Below are 23346 nucleotides of genomic sequence, written 5' to 3'. Positions count from 1 at the left end.
TATCTCTCGCGTTGTTTGGATGCTAGAACAGTGAATAAATCTGGCCGGGAACAACTTTTTTGGTTTCTCAGCGCCTCCTTGACTAGCAAAGAGCGGTGGGTAGGCAGTGTGCACTGCGTGAAGTCGGTGATTTTTAAAATCAAAGCCCGTTTCTTAAAGAAAGATGTTTGAACTTCGAAGCTTTCGCCCATGCAAACTGAATCTAAGTCCAAGGCCAACGACCACGCAATGAACCCAAGAAATGCTGAGCCTGATGAGATGCATATGTGATTTGTTTGCTTGTTTAGGATTGTATTTTTTGGACATTGAAGTTTAATGAAGACACTTCGTTGAGTTGTATAGCCTTTATTTTAGATAATGTAGCCGTTGATTACATGCACACACTCGCACTTTTACGGACTGCATGCCGTTGCCGATGCATGGGATCGGCCTTATAGGCACGCTCGTGCTTATGTTTGCGTACGGCAGCCGGGCCTACCCATGGTGACGGCCGGGAATGCATTGTGTGACGCACGTAATGCAACACAGATATATACAGTTCGTCTGGGTAGTGTGGCGTTGCAGTTCCCATTGTACTTATTGGTACAACTGCGAATGTAAACTGTAGTGTTCTAGGATTGTGTGCGCAGATGTGCAGATTGTTATATTTTGTGCGCAGATACAGTCGAACCCACTTATAACATTATTCAAGTGCCATGAAAATTTCATTGTTATAACCGATAATTGTTATAACTGGGTTGCATGAAGAAAATCAAAATGGCGATGGCAGGAGCTGTTATAAAAAACTATAGTGGCGGGGAGGCCAGTGTCCCTCCCCACCACCTTCCTCCATCCGGTTGCTGATTGTGTTAACTCATAACTGTTTAATAGTACTGCTTCCTGCGCGTTCTGATCGCGTGTAACAAGCCGTGACTGTCGGCATTCAAGAATGGCACTGCTATAGTAAAACCTCGTTAATTTGGATTTCACGGGACCCAAAAACTGTCCGAATTAACCGAATGTTGAATTCAAGAAAACAAATGCTTTCTATGCCAACACACTTTTATTTGCTGAAGGAATCTGCAGAATCTTATTTATATTTTGCCTCGCGACTTCTTTCACAATGCGGCCGTGACGTGCATCTTCATCTGAGACATGCTTCTCACTACTGTGCACCCATTATTTTTCACCAGTATTGCCAGGTCACCGCCCATCGTGATGTAGATGGTGCTCTTCATCCTCGACAGCTTCGCGCTGAGTAAAAAGGAAACTATAGTTTGCCGCAACCGCGGCTGACGCAATCATGGACGGTGACCTTGCGGTTCTATAGGCGTGCGGCCGACGCATGCACAGAGTCAAAACGAAACTACCGTTTGCTGCAACTGCAGACGAAACCTTGGTCGCTATTGATGCAATTATAGATGGCGAGGCGACTACGCAGTCACGAGGGCACGTGGCCGACGCACGTACCGAGTCAAAACGAAACTACTGTTTGCCGCAACCTCTGCGGACGAAATCACGGCCGCTATCGACGCGATCATTGATGGCGACTACGCAGTGATGAAGCCATGTGGCCGACGCGGTGGTATGAGCAGCAGTAAACGCTACAGCCCCTATACCTCCGGAAAAGTACCGCCGTCCTTTGAACGATGCTGCTTCTGTGTCTCCTGTATCTCTGATTGGACGATGATAGCGCGCGCTTTCACTTCTTTATATACACAGTAGAACCCGCTGATACGTTCTTCATGGGACTGTAAAAAAAAAAAGAAAACACGTAAGAGCCGGGAAAAAGTAAAAAATTCCACGTGTTCCCGTCGAGTGGCAGCACATACTGAGCGAAAGAAATAATCGAAAGAAGTGCGCACTTGTTGCCACCGCGCGCGCGCCTGGTTGCGCGAGCGATAGTCGGTGCGCCGTTACCATAAAAAGTCAAACAAAAAACGGAGAGGCAATAAAAAATTCCACGTGTTTCCGTCGAGTGGCAGCACATGCCAAGCGAAAGAAATGATCGAAAGAGGCTTGCTTTTTAAATGTACAAGCGATAATGTACATGTACGTCATTGACCATTTTGAAGGTGTTCGCGGAGGTCGTACATGTACGGCATTGACCCTGAAAGGGTTAATAAGATTCTATAGAGCATACTACAGTAGAACCCCACTGATACGTTTTCCGCGGGACCGTTAAAAAAACAAAAAACGTTAAAGGCGGGAAACGCAAGAGCCGAGAAACAAGAAAAATTGAGAAATGAGCATAGGTGTTGAACTGCACACTATATTATTTTTATTCTTACGTGTCAAAAAGTCGTAGTTTCGTCTGAAAGCTGAAGCATCGATTGCGATAGCAAATTAGTAGACAGCTATACAAAGTAAGGATAGTACTTTTATCGTCCGTATGAACTTGTAAACATTCGCCTATTAACTATATTAACAAACATGGTGTCAGCGCCCACAGGCAAACATGAACACATCACACTCGATGAGCGCGCACACGCGCTGTCATACGCTGGCGTGAGGAAGCGCCGCTGCAGAAGCGACTGAAGGGACCTTTGTGCTGTTGTCTATCGCTTCAACGCACACTGAGCGCCGAGAACACACAGCACGCACAAAGCTACGAGCCGCCGACAGACCTACACTGCCTAGAATCTGCCCCTAACGCAGATCGCTTTCAAGATACGGCCCGCGCGACCACGCGCTGCCGCGCAGTACGTAGTTGATACCAGAATGCAGTACAATGCCGCCCGCTATCCCTCGCCCCCTCGCTGGCACCTCGAGCGCAACGGAAGGTGCGCTTCCTCCCTGCTTTTCTTTCTTGCGTGCGCGAGATTTAGCATACAGCATACAGCGACGGCGTTATCGCCCTTGGACTTCATACGGAACGTCAATGAGCCAAAACCAATTTTACGGCCGCAACGCGTCATAGACATAATCTTTTGATTGCAAATACGGATCTCAAGGGCCATACTTTTGCTGGCAGAAACCGAAAATATGTTGTAGTTGTCGCTCCCGGCACTAAGGGCGGCCAATGCTATCGTCAAGCCACCAAGCCAAGCGACACGAAAAGTCAAAATGGTCGCTCGGACCGGCGCGGGGTGGCAGTTCGCAACGTATCATGCGGGAACGGTCCCACAGTTGCGACGCCACAGTGGGGTTACCAATGCATTGCGTTCTATGGGAGCTGTGCTGGGACCGGGCGAAAACGACATAACAGCCGGGAAAAACGCAGCACCCGGGTACGTAACAGCGGGGTTCTACTGTATATATTTTTTCCGCCTCAGAGCCATGTCGAAAGTCCCTCTGTGCAGGCGCTGTCGCCGGCGGTGGCGGCGCGCCTGGCCTGAAAGCTTCAATGGGAGCTTTGAAGGGGTGCTACCGTCGACTTGCTTTTGCAAGCAAAATGTAAAGAAAAAAACAAGTGTTTTAGGAGTGGAGACGGCTAAGGAGAGAGTAGATGGCGGTACTTTTCCGAAGGTATAGGGGCTTTTGTAAATGCAAAAATGAAGGCTTTAAAGGCACAAATTGGCACGAAGCGTTCCGGCATTGATGTTATTCACGTGTGATTTTCATTGACGACTATGGCGATGCCAACTTCGTCGCTTCGTTTTGGTGGACGCTAACGCCGCTTTGGCTCTATTGTGTCGCACGTTTACGGCACTCCACCAGCCCAGCGCTCTCAGCGCAGTTGGCATGGTCCTTTCTTGTTTCGGAGGGTGACGCGGTGTGGAGCTATGGGCGCAGCCCATTCGTGTTTGCAGGGGTGGAAGGGCGACGGGAGAGAGGTGCGCACGGCTGGCAATGCAGAGAATAAAAAACGGCGCGCGGCGGTGTGCAACGGCTCGAATTTTTTTCTTTTTGTTTCTTTTCGAGGAGTTCGCATTCCATTCCCTTTCGGCACGGACACCCAGTAGCCAGACTTCATCGTTATAACCGATAATGCGGCATGGGGGCATTGTAGTAAGCGGGCTATTTCACCATCGAAAATATACAGAAGTTGACAGTGCGGCAGCCTCTCGTTGTTATGACCGATATATTGTTAAAGCCAGTATTGTTATAAACCCGCCGCGGTGGCGCAGTCAGCTAAGGCGTTACGCTGCTGTGCACGAGATCGTGGGATCGAATCCCGGCCGCAGTGGCCGCATTTCGATGGAGGTGAAATGCAAAAACGCCCGTGTGCTTGCGTTGTAGTGCTCGATAAAGAACCCCAGGTGGTCAAAATTAATCCGGAGCCCTCCACTACGGCGTGCCTCATAATCAGATTTGGTTTTGGCACATAAAACCTCAGAAAGAAGCAGTAGAAGCAATGGAACTACAGGTTCGACTGTAGTTCCATTGTGTAAGAGTGCTTTCCTGCAGTGCGTTTTCGCCGCTCACGGACGAATCAGTGGGACATAGAAAGCTTCGCTTTAAAAAACGGTAGGCGACCCTAATCTTTGACTTGGGTCTCTCTTAGTGGCATTCGCACATCGGCGTTGGTGTTCTGTGCTTTGGTGTGCGGTAATCAGTGATTTCTAATTCTAATTATTCCAGACACTTCAGTAACTCAACTTGTAACTAAACTTAAGCTCTGATAGCATATCTATAATGAAACCCATGAATTTTGTGCTGTACTATTTCAAAATATTTTTTTTCTGAATTTTATCTCCGGTCGTCTCGGGAGGTGAACTGGAAGGGCTCCGCAAGAAACAAGTTTGTCACTTGATTCTCGAACCACTAATAAAATGGTCAAAGTTCAGTACTTTTTTTTGTTATTTTTCTTTTGGAATACAATGCTGTAGTTGATTTTATTTGAGAAAAAATTAACTGTGCCCGAGCAGACACCGTCAAAATCGCTAATCTCATGGCGAGCTAGTGTGAGAATTTCGAGGCGGTGTCGCCACTTTTCTATCACTGAAGACACAGTAGTGATTTCTTCAGCTTACTGCATCACCTTACCGGTGAGAAAGCCAAAGAGCGCTGTGCTTCTGTGAGATAGATATGAACTGATTGAAACCATTGCACAAAGTAACTAACACGTCAAAGCTTTCTTGTGATGTCCGTATAGGGTCTGCAGACAATATATGCATGAAGAGGTAGTTGAAGGGGTGTGGGTGACGCAGGGATGGAAGTACTGTGCCAACTTGCGCCAAAACACTAATGTTGACGAAGTTGTCAAATTTAGTAGGATGTGTGCATGTTCAGTGGCGACCATACAACCATAGACATGCGTTGGCTAGCGCTTAGCCCTGCAATCCAAGCCTAAGCAATCTGTTTCAGCGTCGGCGTCTTTGGAGTGCGGGTGTGTTTGGTGGTATAATTGTAACGTATGCTATTCAATGCATCATGAGTGTTTTATGAAAGTGTTACGCATACGCAGACCAGCTAATTATTATTTGAACTGGCGCTCATTTTATGGTGCAGTCGGGAAGGAAAGCAGCGCTGAATAAATAAGGTCATACAGTCTGCTCAGCGTGAGTACAGAATACAGGCATATGAAGAAAACGTGTTCCTCATTTGACTTTGCAGAACACTATTAGGTTACAGCAGATCAGTCTGCGGAAGCCCACAAGGCGAGCAAAATTCATGACTAGGAAAAATCGTCATCCACCGGACTGTAGCATGAAGCTGCAAAAGAAACTCATACAGGCTTCTCAGAAACTACCATTAGGTTACATACCGGATGTGCCAACTAAATATGGCCAAGAAAAATATAATCGAGGGCTTTCCGCGAACAGCGCCGACTCTATGTTGATAGGCTTGTGTTAATAGAGAAGTTTAGCTTGTCCGGTAACCGGGTAAACGCGAGCGGACTGGGCGTTGGGGAATTTTGCCAGAACCGTAAATGTGGGTGGCCTGTATGGTGCTACCACGTGGTGGCGCAGAAATCAAACAGGCAAAAAATAGCTAATATTGCAGTAACCAAGTGTATTCTAATTCGCTGCTGGTGTAAATGTATGACAGTGGCGTAATTGTGTTGCCGCCGAAAATTTACACCAGCAGAGAAGTAGAATACACATGGTTACAGCAATATTAGCTGTTTTTTGCCTGTTTGATTTCCGTGCCACCAAGTAGCAGCACCATACAGGCCGCCCACGTTTACCCGATTACTGGACAAGCTAAACATCTCTAATGCTAGTCAATTTTTTAAGGCGAAAGCCTTAGATCTGTGTTTCAAGGTCGTGTTGCGAGGTTAAGAAAACGGAGCGCGCCGGGAAAGGGAAAACAGCAAGCAGGTTGACAAACGACCTGCTTGCTTTCATGAAAGGCTTGGTCGCAAATATCCATTGTCAAGCGCAGTCGTCACTCAAATTTTCATTCGGGATACACTATTTCCTGCACAGCCACACCACACAATATCAGGCTTCTGCCCTTGCAGAATGCAAGCCAAGGATGTAAAGTATCAGTTTTAGTCAACCTTAGCGGCCAAACAGTGCGGTTGCGCTGAGGGACGCCGACGCTCAACCCAGGAACAGGCGCCTAAGAGCTGTGCTCTAAGAAGGACCACACAAGACCTAGGTCGCTATGTTCTTGGTCATTGTCGGTCCTTTCTGGACATATTCCACAACATTTGCATTGGCACCTTATTGAATAAGTAAGGTAATAAATGTTACTTCATTAAAATTAAATACTAGTTGCTTGTTGATAATGAAAAACAAAATTACGGGGGATGCTTAGAACTTTCTAAAAATGTGAAGGCGAAAGTCTAGTTGGACCTTCTGTACGACGAACGGCATTTCGAGCTGCTCTAGCCTTTTCCTTCGTGGCGTACTTTCTTGGTTTTCCCCGCCCGTGACTGCGTCGTCGCCCATACAATGCATGGTTCACCAATATAATCTATGCGAGCGTGCTGCCGCTGTTTGCAGAATGTTTTACATTTCCGAGAACATTTCCCTCCTCCTCCCCAGCGCTGCCGTTGCCCATTCCCTCAACGCTCTCCTGCGTAGCCACCGCTCACATTTTCCTTCTCCCTAGTGCCGCCATTTCCCTTTCCCTCAACTCTCCTACTGCGCTCCGTTGCCCTTTCTCAGAACCCTCCTCCGGTGCTGCTGTTTCTCTTTCCCAGCGCGCTTTATTTTCTGTACCTCACAACATGACCTTGAAACAGAGATCTAAGGCTTTCGCGGAAAGCTCTCGGTTATATTTTTCTTGGCCATATTTAGTTGGCACATCCGGTATGTAACCTAATGGTAGTTTCTGAGAAGCCTGTATGGGTTTCCTTTGCAGCTTCATGCTACAGTCCGGTGGATGACAATTTTTCCTGGTCATGAATTTTGCTCGCCTTGTGGGCTCCCGCAGGACTGATCTGCCGTAACCTAATAGTGTTCTGCAAAGTCAAATGAGGAACACGTTTTTTTCATATATGCCTGTATTTCACTCATACTGACCTTTACCAAGCTGCTCCAAAACGTGTATTTACTGCTCCCAAATGGACAATTCAGTGCTTCAAACCTGCCCCAAAGTGCCAAATTTGCTGCTCCCAGAGCTGCTCCAAAACTTCCTTCGCTGCTTCCATCCTTGATGATGAGTACTGGCACACAGCACCGAAAAAGGGCGTGTTGATATAGGTGATACAAAGATTATCTAAGGGTGTGTGCTTGACGTGTTTTTGAAGAGGGAGTTGCTTAGTGCACCAAAGTTGCTTGGTGCATAAAATTGACAACAGGGTTTGATAACTGTCGCCTTTTGAGTAGATATTATATTGAACTGCAAGGCTTGTGCAAAAGGTTATTACTTAAATTTTTCCTGCTGGCTGGTGTGAACTGCAAAATTTCCCTTCAGTTTTTCTGAATTGCCGAATTTTTTTTTTTTTGGACAGTGTGCGAAAAATTTCACACTGTCCAAAAAAAATTGTTGAAGAATTGGTTGCAATGTTCTGAAGTTTCTTTTTTTAGTCAAGGAATTTTCACTGTTGAAGTCATAGAAAACCTTGCAGAGTCGGGGAATTTTGAAAAAAAAAAAAAAAAAGACTTGATAAACTCGCCCCGTCTGAACAAGTGCTGCCAGTAGTCACAATGCGAATCATCTGCTCCGGTATTGTGGTACCACAAGGCCTAGCAGTTACAGGTCAATCGCCAACGGGGGAAAACCTGGTGCATAATGACATGTCCAGCTCCAATCAATGTCTCAAGTAATCATTGCTTTAAACAGAAAGCATCCACTTACAAGAAGTGTGCGACTGTGGATACTTCTGTGTTTGCAGGGGCCCACTCGATGACTGCCAGAGGTCGCAGTGTTATGCACACACCACTTGTGAGGGGCATGGCAGCTACTCTGTTGCCGCCAGGCGGGCAACAGATGCCAGTTGCCACAGCGCAGCAACTACGAGCAGTCCCGCCACAAGCTGCGCCACCACAAGGTCGAGCTGCTGCGCCGCCGCCACAAGGTCGAGCTGCTGCGCCGCCGCCACCAGGTCGAGCTGCTGCACAACAAGCTGCGCCACCTCAAGCTCGAGCTCCGCCATCGCAAGTTGTTGCACCATCAACTTCTATGGCTGCTCAAGCAAGGTGACATGTCTCGGCTCTCTCTTGTCTCAACAGTATGGGAGATAAGATTTGGTGCAGTTTACTGTCCTTGATTTCGTGTTAATACAAAGTCCCTGCCTCGCTTGTATGCAGGGGCTGCATTGGGAAATCTCTCATTTCGGTGTCTGCAATGCCTCATCTACACTGTATCAAAACGATTTAGATGAAAACGCACTCTAAGTGCCTGAAAAAAGATTTTTTCAGCGTGCATGGCGAGAAAGGGGCTCAAAATCGTGCTAGAACACCGAAGTTTATGTAGCCGTCTCGTCTTTCCCTTATTGAAGCGCAGGTGGTCAAAATTAATCCGGAGTCCCTCACTACGGCGGGCCTCATAATTGGAGATGCTTCCGATTTTTCTGAACTGCTTCTCTGTATTTTGCAGTGCGATTTATTATGCGACTTTGCTTCGTTCAATAAATTATTTATTGAGGCTCTATGATACTGAGAATAGTTCTCCACTTGTTCAAATGAAAACATGCAGAGAACAAAAATATAAATGCAACACTGCTGTACAGACATTTATTTGCATTTAAACAAACAAACAATGGATTTGACAATGGCTAAATTCATACATGTAGTCCGCACAGTTGCAACACTGTGGAGGACTCCCTCCTGGGTAGTGCGTCGTCCTTCGCAAAAATGGCATTCGCAGACTCGCTTGTGTGGTATCGTTCCAAGCTGCTCTTTTACCCGAAAGGAATGAATAAGTTGGCATTGAACATGCTGGGAACAGTGCGGAAGGAGTGCAGTAAATGTGCACGAATTCTAATAAAGAAAACAGCTTCACTTACGAATGTCAACGAGCGCACTGTGTACAATTGGATGTTAAGAGGAATCAAGAGATGGCAAAACCATCCTGTACAACACGCTGGCCGAGTCCTCCTTCTGAATCCTCTGCTTTCGCCTTCTCTGCAACCCTCGTTCTCTTCCGTATCTCAAAATATCTTGATGTTCGCCTTTTTTGGTTTCAGAGTGAATGTGAATGAATTTTTCACTGCTGATATTACATATCTTGAAGATGCTCGTCTTTTTTGGTTTCAGAGCGAATGTGAATGAATTTTCTACTGCTGCTGTCACAACAACTGATCTCGCTGTGCAGTTGCCACTGCTGTGTGCACTGCAGCACTCACCGCTAGCAGATGACAGGGCGCGGAAGGGCACCTTTAATGTGTTGCCTCCCTGATTGGTCGAGAAGCCTGTAGGTTCCACACAGCTGCACGGAACTACTGAAACTAAATATAGCTACCCTCATCGCATATGCAGTACACTTGAGTCCCGCTACAACAAAATTCATGGGACACGCGAAAAATTTCGTTTTTGCGGAACTTTGACGCGAAATTAGTATGTACATTTATAGATATGCCAAACGGCAAAGCTGTGAACGAAACCAAAACCACCGTCCGCAAAATCTCTGCGATGGGGTGGGGGGAAGGTTGAGACGTACCGTAGGCGGTCAATAAAGTGTAAACTTCACCAGGAAATGCATTTTGCACCGCTGTTACAGCATTTTTCATACATTGCGGTCGACACCTAACCCATCACGCGTGCCCAGCCGATGGCGAAACTCATTTACGGCACATGCACCGCCGCAATGAAGGGGATTGAATTATCACAATTTCACTGCATATTTATGATGGCTTACCGGAAGTTTTATTTCCAGAAGTCCGTCAGCCTGGATTGCTTATGATTCACGGCAAGCAAAGGCGTTACGCGAGTCTCAGAGTCTGTTAAAAGAGCCATCGCAATGTCATCATGTGCTTCGATAACTTCTGTGATGAGGTCAGAAGCATCCGGTACTTTCAAAGTAGTCGCCGGAGTTATTGTGTCTTGCGGATCTTCATCTTCTCCAGATGACGAGATGTCATCATTTTTCTGTGCGCTCTCAATGATCTGAGAATCTGTCGATTCCTTGTAGACTTCCACATCGGCGTCGTCGTTAACGAAGTCATCGAGCTGAACATCTGCAGGAATGGCGCAGAAATTTTAAATTAGCAGTGAAATTTTGGGGGAGCGCTCTTGCACAGGTGGGAGCGCTTGCCTGGAATTTTTGGTAGTTGTGGCGGATTTTTCGTTGTAGCGGCGTTTGTTGTAGTGGGGTCCGCCTACAATTCGGCTCCAGCGAAGTCGTTTCAGCACAGTGAGATTGTCACGTTACCCATTGTCCAACGTCAGTTTCTGGAGAAATGGGTGTACGTTACTCGTAATTGTGCTGCCTATTCCTAGCCATTTTCTTGTACCAACCTGCCTTGAAGAAAGCCGCAAATGATCTATATGAATACTGAACGTGGAATGCAATTGTGAACTTCAATCTTAGCATTAGCCTGGTTCGTCCATAGTGGCAGGTGTGCTGTGAATATGTATAGGCATCCTCTCTGAATATTTCAGAAGGTGTAAAACCTGACCCCACAAATATTTGAGGAGCTGCAGTCACTTGTGTATGTAGCATCGTAGCATTCTAACAGACACAGGTGTCGCCTACTTTCTTGTCCTGTGTCTCGTGTTAGTACAGTAAAAGCTCGTTAATTTGAATTTCACAGACGCTTAAGGAGTTTGAATTAAACTGAATTCAAACTAATGAGTCATTGAAAAACAGCCAGTATTGAGATCGGGTTGCTAGAAAGCACTTGTAACTCACAATATTTATTGGACTAAAGTAATCTGCGATCACTTTTTACTTCTTTTCTGAAAGTGATGATCATCAGTTTGTCTTCGAAAGCGCGAAAGTGATGCAGAGCTTCGTCTTCACCCGCCTTGAAGTTGAAAAATAGGTGCGTGACACCGAGCGCCTCCATTACAGTAGCCGACAGATTTTTCGGACTTGATGGATATTCCGGACTTCATATATGCACCGTCACGGTTCCCGTAGAGCTAATGCTATTTTGCGACCGATTTTTCGGACAAATTTAGGCCTTAAGGCCCAACCGCATGCACGCGATATTCAAGCGACAGCGACAAGCGACGCGACAGGCACACCTTGTCGCGCTGTCGTGTCGCGGCGTGGAGCAACCACATGAACGCGACATCGCGAAAAAGAGTAGCGACGAATCTACATTGTTGTGCGAATAAATGTTATCTTGCGCGCGTAAAGAAATCTGAATTTTATCAAAGGTCAATGTTTTATCTAGACCTAGTTAAAATATGCTATCATCCACAGTGAAAATCCGTCCCATGCGTCCCCAGTGGAACTCCGTCCCATGCCGCCAGCGTAAGGTGCCGTGGCGCCATCTGTTGAGTAAAACTTAAAACACTTTCTCGGCTCTCGGTGGCGTCTCAGGCCTAACAGCGTCAAAACAAAACAACCGATCTCGATAATAACGACAAGAGAGTGCCGATACTCAGTCTTCAGCTAGCGATGAGGTGAAGCGATAACTGATTGTACTATTTATTTTTTGCTGTCACAGCAGAGAGCAAGTTGCAAGAGCGGATTCAGATCGAAGCGGGCAGACTGATTGCTGCCATGTTGTTGTGCAATCGCTGTCCCCAGCGGATGTCGTCGCGCTGACTTCCGGGCGACAAGCGATATTTTCTAGCTGGCCAGAAACCGGCGACACGACCAGCGACAGCGACGGACAGCCTCCACGACGGCAAAACCTGTCGCTCGTCGCCGTCGCTTGTCGCTGTCGCTCGAAAATCGCGTGCATGCGGTTGGGCCTTTAGAGTTAGATTTTCTGGACTAAATCACTCATTCTGAGCCACACTACCCGATCTTTGGGGCCACCGTGTTGGATTTTCCGAGGCTTGGTCAGGCTTGGCTTTCAGTGGCCCACTCTATGGCCTCCAAGATAGGGAGCGCACAGTATCAATAGAGAGCGCACGCCATCCTCTAGTCTTGAAGGCCATGCCCGCTCTTCCTTGGCTGACAAAATGCTCCAGGGGACGGTACTTTTTCTGTTTTCTGCCTTTTTTTCGGTCAGCAGTATCGTCGTAACCACTTATTGTGGTTCCTTTTTTTTTTATCACCGCACAGCAGAGTGCAATTCGGCAGTGCGCAGTTCGAATTATTGATGGAGGAGCCGATGCGTGTGCGAAATAACGAGCTCGTTTACCCATAGACGCCTATGCTGCGTGGCGGGACTGCGACAGTCGGTTCGAATTATCCAAAAGTTTGAATTAATGAGGTGCGAACTAACAAGCTTTTACTGTATACTGTATATCTGTACCAAGAAGCCCAAATCAATACGTTGTAGTGCATAGTGCGGTGGCATTGCCTCACTGCAGACATTAAATATGTCGTTAGGAGTGTGTGTTCAATAACAAAATGGGTACATAACACTGAAGTTATACTGTATTTAGTAACCCTAGCTTTCCTTTCATAACCTTTTGTCTATGTGAAGCTTGAACACAATGTCTGAATCAGTGAACCTTTGTTACTGCAAAAGCTGTGTTGATCACTGACCGCATTTGCTCAGTGGCTATGGCGTACTGCTGAGCATGAGGTCGCAGGTTCGATCCTGGCCGTGGTGGCCACATTTTGATGGGGGCGGAATGTAGTACCGTGCATTGGGTTGCATTGCATAGCCGTGAGGTACTTGGTACAGATTCACAGTATAGTAACCTGAGACGCAGCACAAGAAAGTGGACGACACCTGTGTCTGTTAGAATGCTGCGATGCTACATACACAAGTGACTGCAGCTCTTAAAAAAATTTGTGGGGTCATGTATAAAGCTATCAAAAATCTGGAGTCCCCCAGTACGTCATTTCATAATAAGATCATGAAATGGCACATAAAACTGCAGAATTTTAATTTCTTTAAAGCTATGTGACTGTGTTGAGTCAACAGTGAAAGCTTCATTATTAGGCATAGTGGCAAGCGGCCTTGTAAAACAATTTTTTCACCCCGCCATTGGAGTGGCCATTGTTGAATTACCATCGCTCGCCCCTTATTTTACTTTTTGCATGTATTTTGCAGTGTTGAGCCTCTGGCGGCTGAAATGGCAGAACTGTGTGTCAAGCAGTACAGGGGAACCTCTGGCAAACCGTAAGTGTACTACTTTGTTTTGCTGGAATATGTGCCTACTGGTTTGTTAGTGTCTTGAACTTTACGTAAAATATGGCGCTGTTCCTGGTGTAAGCCCTTGATGTAACCCCAGAACAAGCAGGTCATCCATGCCAACTTGTGCCCTCATGTGATGAAAGTGATGCTAATCATTGATGCCACTAGCATTTGATGTTATAGCCGTGGACTTTAGATTCACCTGATGTGAAAGGGTGCACTTGCTTGAAGGCAGTTGCAATTATGTGTTGGCTTGTGCTAATATCAGTTTAGTTCGAAAACATAGTCAGAGTACCATATTTTTCCGCGTATAACCTGCGCATTGTGTCGCGGTTCCTTAGGAGATACCGAAATTTTGCATGGCAGATATAACCTTGCCTTGAGGTGCTGCTTCAAGGCAGCCTGTGCTGCCATGAAGGCACACCTCAAAGCAAAATTCGCATATAACGCATCCCGGCTTGTGTTAAATTTTTAAAAATTTTGGTGCAGGTTATGTGCACACAAATACGGTAATTAGTGACGAATAATGTTGAAATAAATAGTTGAAATAGTTGTGGGATTTGCATAAAACCTTCACATATGTGCCAGATGTTCAGAAACTTTAAGGGCCCCTCACCGGGCCACATAGCAAATTTGGTTATACGCTGGAAGTTGTTAGGGCCGTCTAAGGAGTGTTCTTCTGCAAGAATTTTGCAAATGAGTTAATAGCACAGATAGAAATATTTGAACTGCTGCGAACCCATGATTTCAGGAGACAAGCTTCACGGCCAACATCGACACGCCAACCACTTGCCCTTGCCCTGTTTAGCCTCCGCAAGCAAAGTTCCTGATCTCATCACATACACATGACTAGATGATTAACTTTAATTAGTCTATTTGAACTCTTTTCATGGCTGCCATGTATGCCGATAATATCAGAAAAATTGAGTGGGACACTGTATGCCGTTTGAAACTTTGGTTGCTGTTAAACATTGGTTCATTAGAGAAGACGGTGGCAGTGCCATAGGGGTATAGATTAATTGAGCAAACTTGAAAAAAATCTGTTCACAACATTTAAATCTAGCTTGTATTTACCATGAGCTATGTTGATAACAACGCGTCTTTGCTCACTGAAACTCTCGATTGTGTATGTTTTCAAATTTGTATTTGTTTGTTTCAAGTACTTTGAAAATTCAGAACCGAAGTTAATGTTGAATAGCATATTATTCAATTAAATATTAAAAAATATCAAATGTCATTGCAATAAGTGGCAACACTGGGGAATGTGCTTATGCCGTATTCTCGGGAAAGTGTTGGATGGAGTTATAGCGTCAGTTTCAAGCTGCATGACAAAGCTTTTACCATGACTGAAATGCATACCACAGCATATATAAGCTACCCGGTAGCTGCTTGGAAGACATTTTGGCAAGATAATAAAAAAAAGCCTACTCTTCATGTGAGATGTGGTGTTTATTGAAAAGCTGTGGTACTGTACATACACAGCAATGTATGTGCTGCATTGCATTCGGAGAAAGCAATGGACCATGCTAAAACTAAAGCTGCATGTGAACCTCTTCAAGCAGATGCAGCTGCAGATGTCAGTTCCACTTTCTCCTACCCTGACTGGTCGTATTGTCAGACAGCCTAGGACACTGTAAACATTACTAAGATAAGCCACTGCCTTCAGCTGACTACCTTACTTACTGTACCTTACCACTGTTTTTCAGTGTGGTCGTGGTACTACCCTAGATGAATTTACTTTTTTTGTGCATCTCTTTTTGCTTCCTGCCTGTCCATAATTTGCAGCAAAGATTTTATGAAAATTGGCAACAGTTACATTTAAATAGCTTCATCGTCCGTCGGATTTTTGTGTAGTGGTGATAGTGTGCAGTTGGAACTCTGGCGTGGTACAATTTTAATGGGACATTTCTGAAGCCACGTGCAGATGCACTTTTTAAAAGGAACGTAGACGTCTGACGTGCAACTGACTTGCTATAGGGGAGGCATGGCTGTGTTTGCAGAGGGCTATGCAAGATGGCAATTATAAGCAGCAACAGCGTTGCTGTTGCCAAAGAGATTCACATGCAGACTACATCGTGGACAGTTGAGCTGGCTCACTGGTGGCAAAATTATTGGTAGATAAGCTCGGTTGTGAAAAGAAAAGCAATGCTTGTGCAGATGAAAATGCAGTCCCATGAAACCCAAATTTACAAGCTATCAGTTTACAAGTTTGCTAGCAGCATACCATGCTTATGCTTCTGGTGGCTTCTGGTTATCATGTGATCTCTCTTTTTTTTCCTGCCCTCTCGTGCAACAATAGCGTCCCTCTGGAGGTGAACTATGTTCGTCTAAACACCAAGCAAGGGATGGGTGTGTTTGAGTACCACACTGACTATGTGCCTGTTATCGACTCTAAGCGCACGCGGTGCCAGCTGCTTAGCAGTGACCCAGTGCTGGCAGTTATTGGCCGGACACGTGTCTTTGATGGTATGAAGCTCTACCTTCCACACCAGCTGCAACAGCAGGTCAGCATTTCTTGTTGTCTCTTGTAATGTGACCACTTTGTCCATGTAACCTGATATGTACCTCTGCAACGGAAAAGATTAACGCAAGTGATTGATGGCTGGAGCGCAAGATCACAACGCGCAGTACACTTGTGCCTGAGTGCGCTGATAATGAAAGTGCCAGGCACGATCCATAAGCGGGGGTAACCAGCAGAAAGAACCAAATTCTAAAGCCTGCATTTTTAATGCTATCTTATGCCTCTCTTTTCAGCCACCTTTGCTTTCAAACATCGATTGTGCCTGGTATTCTCGTTATTGGTGTGCTTGGGAATAATAGGGCCGGCTGTCGCGATTTTGCCGCTGTGGTCATCGGTTACTTGTGCCAATCTTTTTCTGTTGCAGCTGTACATTCAAACCTCGTTAGAAGCAGGTTATAATAAAGTACAGTGGAACCTCGATTATACATCCCCTGGTCATTCGACGACCCGTATTTTGCAACGAATTGCTTTGGTGCCATCAAAACCCCCTTAGAAATAATGTATTACAAACCTAGATTATACGACGCAATTTTACGCTGTCTATTCGCACCCATGTGAGCTGCTTTTTGAAGGATCACTGTCAGTTTTTCATGCCAGGTAATGACGCTGATCCTTATCACCTGTGCGCCGCAAGTAGCAACCAGACTTCACTACGCGTGCCCCGCTTTCGTGTGAAGGTTGTTATGCGTGATGTTTATTTTTGAAAATGCGTTGTTTAGCATTGCTTACCGATTGTTAGTCACTTGCATAGTGTGTGCAGTGAGCAGATTCAGGGTAAACGGGTTAATCTAATCTCTATGGATGCACGCCGAATCACTCTGACGTCTCACTGCAGTTCGCACACACAAGCAATGTGCTTTAGTGTTAATTACTTTAATGAGTAATGACACATTGTCATTGCAAATTAATTTTAATGTAAAATATTCATTTGCAGGTTATACATTATTGGTCATGGCTGGGCGACGCATATGCAGAGTGTCCCCATGTGGCATGAACTTCTCCCATCGTTAACGACTGTAGCACTAGCAGAGCACCAAAGATGCACTGCGAAGCGGCAAACGTTATGCTACGTGTTCCACAGTGACACGGGCCAACCACTGAAGACAAACAATTGCCACTTCCACATTGTGGATTCTGTATTGGCTATTATGATCCCGCTTGTAGAAAATTTTAAGCAGCTCGTAAACTTGAGCAAAGTGTCATTTTTCGTAGTACTTAGGCAAACACACATGTGGTGCAATGGAGAGTGCAGTTGGTGCTCACATGCATGTGTATAAAGGAGCGTCGTTACTCAAAAGAATGACAGTGGAGGCTGAGAAGCCTGTGTGATGTGTTCGCTGAATGTATCCCTCTTACAGGTAACAAGCATATCAACTGTACTGCCCTCGGATGGCACTCGTGTGACAGTGAATATCAAGTTTGTGAAAAAGACACCACCATTCGAGTGCCTGCACCTGTACAATGTGCTTTTCAAAAAGGTGATGCACTGCCTTCAGCTGACTCAGATTGGCCGCAACTACTTTGACCGCAAGGGCGCTGTTGTGGTGCCTCACCATAAGTAAGTACCCGAACCTTTCTAGTGCAGTCTACAATGTATGATACCACACAGTGAATATTACTAATGATTGCTATTGTCTATTACATGGATTCTCAAAGTGGGTTCCGCAAGGGTCACCTCGGGGTTTCGCGAGCCACTGATAAATAAATATTCCCTGGTTCCGCACTCGCCAAGTCACTAAGAAAATGGGCAGCGCGCCTAAGCTTTTGCACTTGAATCTCGGAGACCATAACTTACCCTCATGTGCATTTCGCTCGTTTGTAGATACAGTAGAACCTCGATTATACGTCCCCCAGTCATGCGACGACCCGCATTTTATGATGAATTGGTTTGGTCCCTGCAAAACCCCCATAGAAGTGATGTATTAATAACCTCGATTACACAACGCAATTTTACGCCGACCCGCCTCTTACAACGTCTTTCTGGTACCGTCGCAAAAAAAATTTCTAAGCAGACGCAGGCTGGCAGGTAAGCACGCTGCAGGTGGCTGATAACAGGTGTGCAATACCGTATTTACCCGAATGGAATGCGACCGCGATTGTAACACGAGGGGAGACATTGCAGTCACGCGAAATAAAGAAAATAAAACCGCTAATGTAATGAGAGATGAACAGAAAAAGAAATGGTAGCTTTATTCAAGGAATCGCAATTCAGAAACGTTCACTTCACTCAGCATGGCGATCACTTTTGCGAAATTTCGTGTGACTCGGCACTGAAAGCGTTCCTGACAAGTATTTCTGGCGCTGTCCTAAGTTCGCAATTAGTGTCGAGGGAGGTGTCGGCAGTATGCTTCCGAGGGTGCTGGGACGAGCCGAGTCTCGCGAAAGTGAAACCATCTGCAAAAGTGATTGCCCGAGAATTGTCGTCTTCCTTGTTTGAGATTTAGTACCTCTTAAAAGAGCGCACAATCATTTCATTCGGGGTCAGTACCAGGCTGCTTCATGTTGCGCAGAGCAGGGGTGGGACTCCTGCGCCAATTGCGCATTTTTGATACAGACGCAAATTCCTGCGCCAAACTGCCAAACACAGAAAATTGACCGAAATTGCACCATGCTGCGCCAGAACGACTTTGGCATTGGTCGCTAAAAGCAAGCGGATTCGTTCCCCGAAAAGAGTACAGCCATTCACATTACGCACACCGCTAGACGGCACCTCCCGGACGGCACCTGTCTGTATACAGTGCAGTCCACATATAACGATACCACATATATCGATATATCGGTTATAACGATGAGTCGACCTAAGATTATCAACTTATGCATTGGGGCTATGAGAAAAAAAACCATATATAACGATATATTATTGACTGCATATCGGATATAACGATTGAAATTTTGCTTCTGGGCAGTGCTTTTCATGCAGAATAATCGTGAAAATTGCGTTCCTACGTTGCCCTTAACCGAGACGGGGCGAAAAGTTTGCCTACGCGAGTTCGTATCTGCAGCCATTACCGCGCAGCGCATCCCGCCCGCGCGCCGATTGCGAAAGCCACGGAGAGCATCGCAAGTTGGTGCAGCGTGCACAAGATGGCGCCAGCTGCTTCACCCCCGCGTCCCCGGCGGTCGCGCGAGCAGAGGGCGGAAGAAAGGCGATGGCAACGCGAAGGCAACGCCTCCTCTGGCGAAGGGCGCCTGCGCTCCCTGCCGCGCTCTCTCTCAACGGAAGCAGCGGCAGGTGCGCCCCTTGAGACGAAAATGATTTTGCAAGAGGAGGGGAGAAAGCGATAAGCAAGCGGCGCCTGCGCGGCCTATGTATGCACCGCGGAAGCAGCGGGAGGTGCGCCGTCAAAGCGCAAAGCTGCGTCTCGAGACGAAGCTGCAAATTTTGCAAGACTTGAAGTACGAGCTCGCGCAGTGGATGATATCGACGATTATGAAAACCGGGAGCACCACGATCATGAAGGCTAGAAGCAGTGTCCATGCCGATCAACGGAAAAGGCGGGCTTCGTGCGCCACGACGAAAACCCCATGGGCGAAACCAACAAGGTGGTGTCCAAACTCTGGGAGCACGTCGCTACTGACGATGAAATAGGTGGTGCTTCGATGGAGGAGCTTCTGAGTGAAAATAGTGCTGCCTCGTTCTGCGAAGAGAACTCCAACGGGGCGATCGTTGTCGCGACAAACGGCGGCGTTGTGCGACGGAGGTGATGACAGCAGCAGCAGTGACGACGAGATTGACAATGGCCCGCCTTTTACACCGACCCCGAGGTTCAACCAAAGTGCAACATCGTCGATCGAGTCGCTCATTGAATTCATGCACGCTAAATTATAGCCGCCAGTGTTCGCGCAGCAGATGGACGCGATGCACACGGCGGTTGTGAATCCGGAACTACCGCGAAAGCAAGTGCAGATTTTTATTTCAGCGTGCCTAACGATTGAGACGCTATTTAGAGGTATAAATAAAAGTTTCATTTTTCACGGCCTACTTTCTACGACGTCGATTTTTTATCGCAAGTGTCAGTTTCGGTTTCGGGACTGCAAAGGTATATTCAGCATTTTTTTTTCGCAGTCCAGATATAGCGATAATCGGTTATAACGATCGGATTTCTCGTTTTTCTCGATATCGTTATAAGTGGACTGCACTGTACTTAGTCAACCACTTAACGCCAAAACAAACACGGAAGGGAGAACAAAGCGGTATCTATCATTGCATCTTTGCTTTTTCTCCATGTATGCGAGCGTGTGTGTCTGTTACTCTGTGCTAACTTGGCTAGTCCCTCTTCCGCTCTGTCTGTTTATATAAGGAGCCTGTACGTGTACGTTTAAGAGGGAAGCAGGAAGAAAATGAGAAGCCATTCCACCCTCTGAAGGCGGATGACCAGCGAAGCTGTAGCAAATCACACGGTATTAAACGTCTTCACTCAGTGGAAGTCATGGCAAAATTTGCCGGTCATGATTTGGATACGTCTGCCATCAGCGCTCCAGCCCATACATATTCCCTGGTGTATTAAAGAAAATGACGCAGTTTCGTCCGAAAGGCGAAGCTTCGATTGCGATAGCAAATTAGTAGAGAGCTATACGAAGCAAGGATAGTAGTTTAATGGGCCGTATAAACTTGTACACATTCGCCTACTAACTAAATAGACAAGCACGGTGTCACGCGCGAACAGGTAAACATGAACGCATCTCGCTCGATGACCGCGGAAACTCGCTGTCAGAACGCTGGAGTAAGGAGGCGCAGCTATAGCCGCGAGCGAATTGACCTTCGTGCCGCCTCTCGCTTCAAAGCGAACTAAACGTCGAAAACACCGCACATACGAAGTAACCGGCTCTAGTTGAACATTGTTCATGTCGCAAATCGCTTTGAAGAGGAGGTGCGCGCGCGCCCTTTTTCCACGTTGCAGATCACTTTCGAGAGCGACACCCACGCGGCCGCCGCTGGAGCAAGACGACGACCCCCCCCATTGCCTGACGCGTGCTTCCGCCCTGCCTTTTCCCTCGCGTGCGCGCGAGATTGAGCAGCTAGTGTAGGCTGACTCTCGCAAGCTTGTACTCGCACACGCAGCGTACCGCCGGCACGCTGCGACGATTTTACCGTGTTTGGACTTTAAACGGAACCTCACAACGACGTCCATGACCACGGCAGAAGTTCTCTTGGAATGTCCATATAATTGCTATCGCAATGTAATATATCCGCTCATCTCATTATACATTGTCTCACTCACGCCTGATCCTTGGATAATTACGACCTTAGTGAGTGGTTTCTATCTTGTGGGTTCTTGGTGTCTCACAGGAGACCAACCACCGCGGGTTCGAGCTTAGCGAGCCACAGGGCCGCGTCAGCCGTCGCCTCCAGCACCGCTCGCGCGCGAGCTCAGAGGCCGCAAGGGGCTACCGAGCGACGCACGCAAAAACACAGTAAAGCCTTGAGTTGACAGAAACCGTTTACTGAAACCGTTGGCAGCAGCACTGCACAAACGCCCGCGCGGCGGGGAGCCAAAGGGGTCCCGCACCAGGGCGAAAACACAATAACAGGCGCCTATAGCATGTCGCGGTGAGAGCACAGGCTCAAGCTGGGACACGCTGCTAGGAAAAGTCCCGGCGGCTGTGCTACTTGCTCTGGCGATAACCAGTGGGTCAACTCGCGAGAGCACGGGCAATATCCTTCGGCTTAGGCTTTCGGCAAGTGCGGCTTGGCGGGGTACGACCTCACGCGAGCACTAATGGCACCGCTCGTCGGCTTAGCGTCGGAAAAGGATCAGCACAAAGTACGCGCTCCCCGCACGGGCAAAGGCACCGTGCGCGAGCTCCAGTCCTAGTCACAAAGGTGTCGGCGGACGAGAGGAAAGCATGAACATACCGTGCGCTGGTCCCGGAGAGAAGTCAGCCACGCTCCGCCGCTAGCAGCCGAAATGCGCGGCCGCGTGACGTCAGCGCCCCGCCCTCACCGCAAACCGCCGCATGCGCAGTGCCACCGCGGGAACCGGTTAGGCGGCGCGGGCGGGGAATAAGGCGAGCAGGGAACGAAAGCGAGGGATGGCAGAGCCCGCGCAATGGCACCGGCGCCTCCCTCAACCCCACAATCTTGGCGCACAATCTGCTAGTGCGATAAGTCATCACCGCTAGTGAGCTAGTACACACAACGTGCCTCCATTTTTCCGCAAGCAAGGTGAATCGATATCACCTCTGCTTATCGTTCAAGCACTCACCACGTTCACACTCACTTCCACTCACAACCATTCACTCATGTTCACACTCACCTGCACTCACACTCACGTTCACACTCACCCTGTTCACACTCGCAGCACTCAGTCACGTTCATACTCATCTCCACTCACACTCACAAGCACTCACCACGTTCACACTCACTTCCACTCACACTCATTGGCTCTCACCTCCACTCACACTCACTGGCACTCACCTCCACTCACTCACACTCACTGGCACTCACTCACACTCACCTCCACTCACTCACCAGCACTCACTCGCACTCGCACTCACTTCCACTCACACTCACTGGCACTCACGCGCACTCGCACTCATTTCCACTCACAGTCACTGGCACTCACTTGCACTCGCACTCACTTCCAGTCGCACTCACTGGCACTCACTCGCCCTCACCTCCACTCACACTCACTGACACTCACTCGCAGTCGCAGGCATAGGGCACTGACACTCACTTGCAGTCGCAGTCGCAGGCACAGGTCGGCGCACTCACTCATGAGTTAGTGCGTCGACCTATGCCTCTGGGTGGTTTAGGGGCCCTTTAAAATTTGCTTACGGCAGATGCTGCAGCCATTGGGGGGTCACCATTGGGGTTGGGCTGCCATCCAGTAGAGTTCGATTTATGTGGCAAAGAGCAATTTCGTGGGTGAATTAATGAGCCTTTGCCCATAGAAGTGTACAGGTGCATGCTGGGACCTTTTGTTGGGATTGAATTCATCGGAGTTCAATTACTGGAAGTGTGTTTTATTTCAATTATCATTAAAGCTTGTGCTAAATGGCAGCTCTTGTAGAACGCTCAAGGTTGTCTGAACTACACCAACGGCGAAACGGCTGGTAGGAATGCAACCTGCAATGTGCTCAATTTGAGCAGACTTCTTGAGTGATGTTGTTTTAATCTTGCCTTGTTTTTCTGTTGCAGGCTGGAGGTGTGGCCTGGCTATGTACAGTCAGTGGCTGAATATGAAGGAGGGCTCCTGCTAAACTGTGATGTGTCTTTTCGTGTCCTGCGCACCGTCACTGCTCGTGAAGTGCTGTGAGTAGGGCATTATTTTATTGGGCATATAGCGACTTGAAAACACCAAGAAGTGTTAAAAGTTCTAAAAACATGAAATGAATGTAGAGAGATGCGGGTCTT

General features: G+C 47.3%; 1 protein-coding gene across 2 annotated transcripts in view; it reads left to right on the top strand.

Moving 5' to 3' along the window:
- LOC119437026 (piwi-like protein 1) overlaps nt 1-23346 on the top strand; it is a 150086-nt gene that overhangs the window by 16356 nt on the left and 110384 nt on the right. Inside the window, exons 4-9 of one of the 2 annotated variants that reach the window (XM_037704086.2) lie at nt 8153-8308; nt 8363-8456; nt 13385-13453; nt 15768-15972; nt 17348-17547; nt 23131-23244. In XM_037704086.2, coding sequence (XP_037560014.1) covers nt 8153-8308; nt 8363-8456; nt 13385-13453; nt 15768-15972; nt 17348-17547; nt 23131-23244 — 838 coding nt within the window. Of the gene's footprint in view, nt 1-8152; nt 8457-13384; nt 13454-15767; nt 15973-17347; nt 17548-23130; nt 23245-23346 lie in introns of both variants that reach the window. The other variant, XM_049660232.1, reaches the window with a different exon arrangement.

This window comes from Dermacentor silvarum, chromosome 1 (genome assembly GCF_013339745.2).
Source record: "Dermacentor silvarum isolate Dsil-2018 chromosome 1, BIME_Dsil_1.4, whole genome shotgun sequence".
In the NCBI taxonomy this organism is placed as follows: domain Eukaryota; kingdom Metazoa; phylum Arthropoda; class Arachnida; order Ixodida; family Ixodidae; genus Dermacentor; species Dermacentor silvarum.
This window is presented reverse-complemented; position numbering and strand designations above follow the sequence as displayed.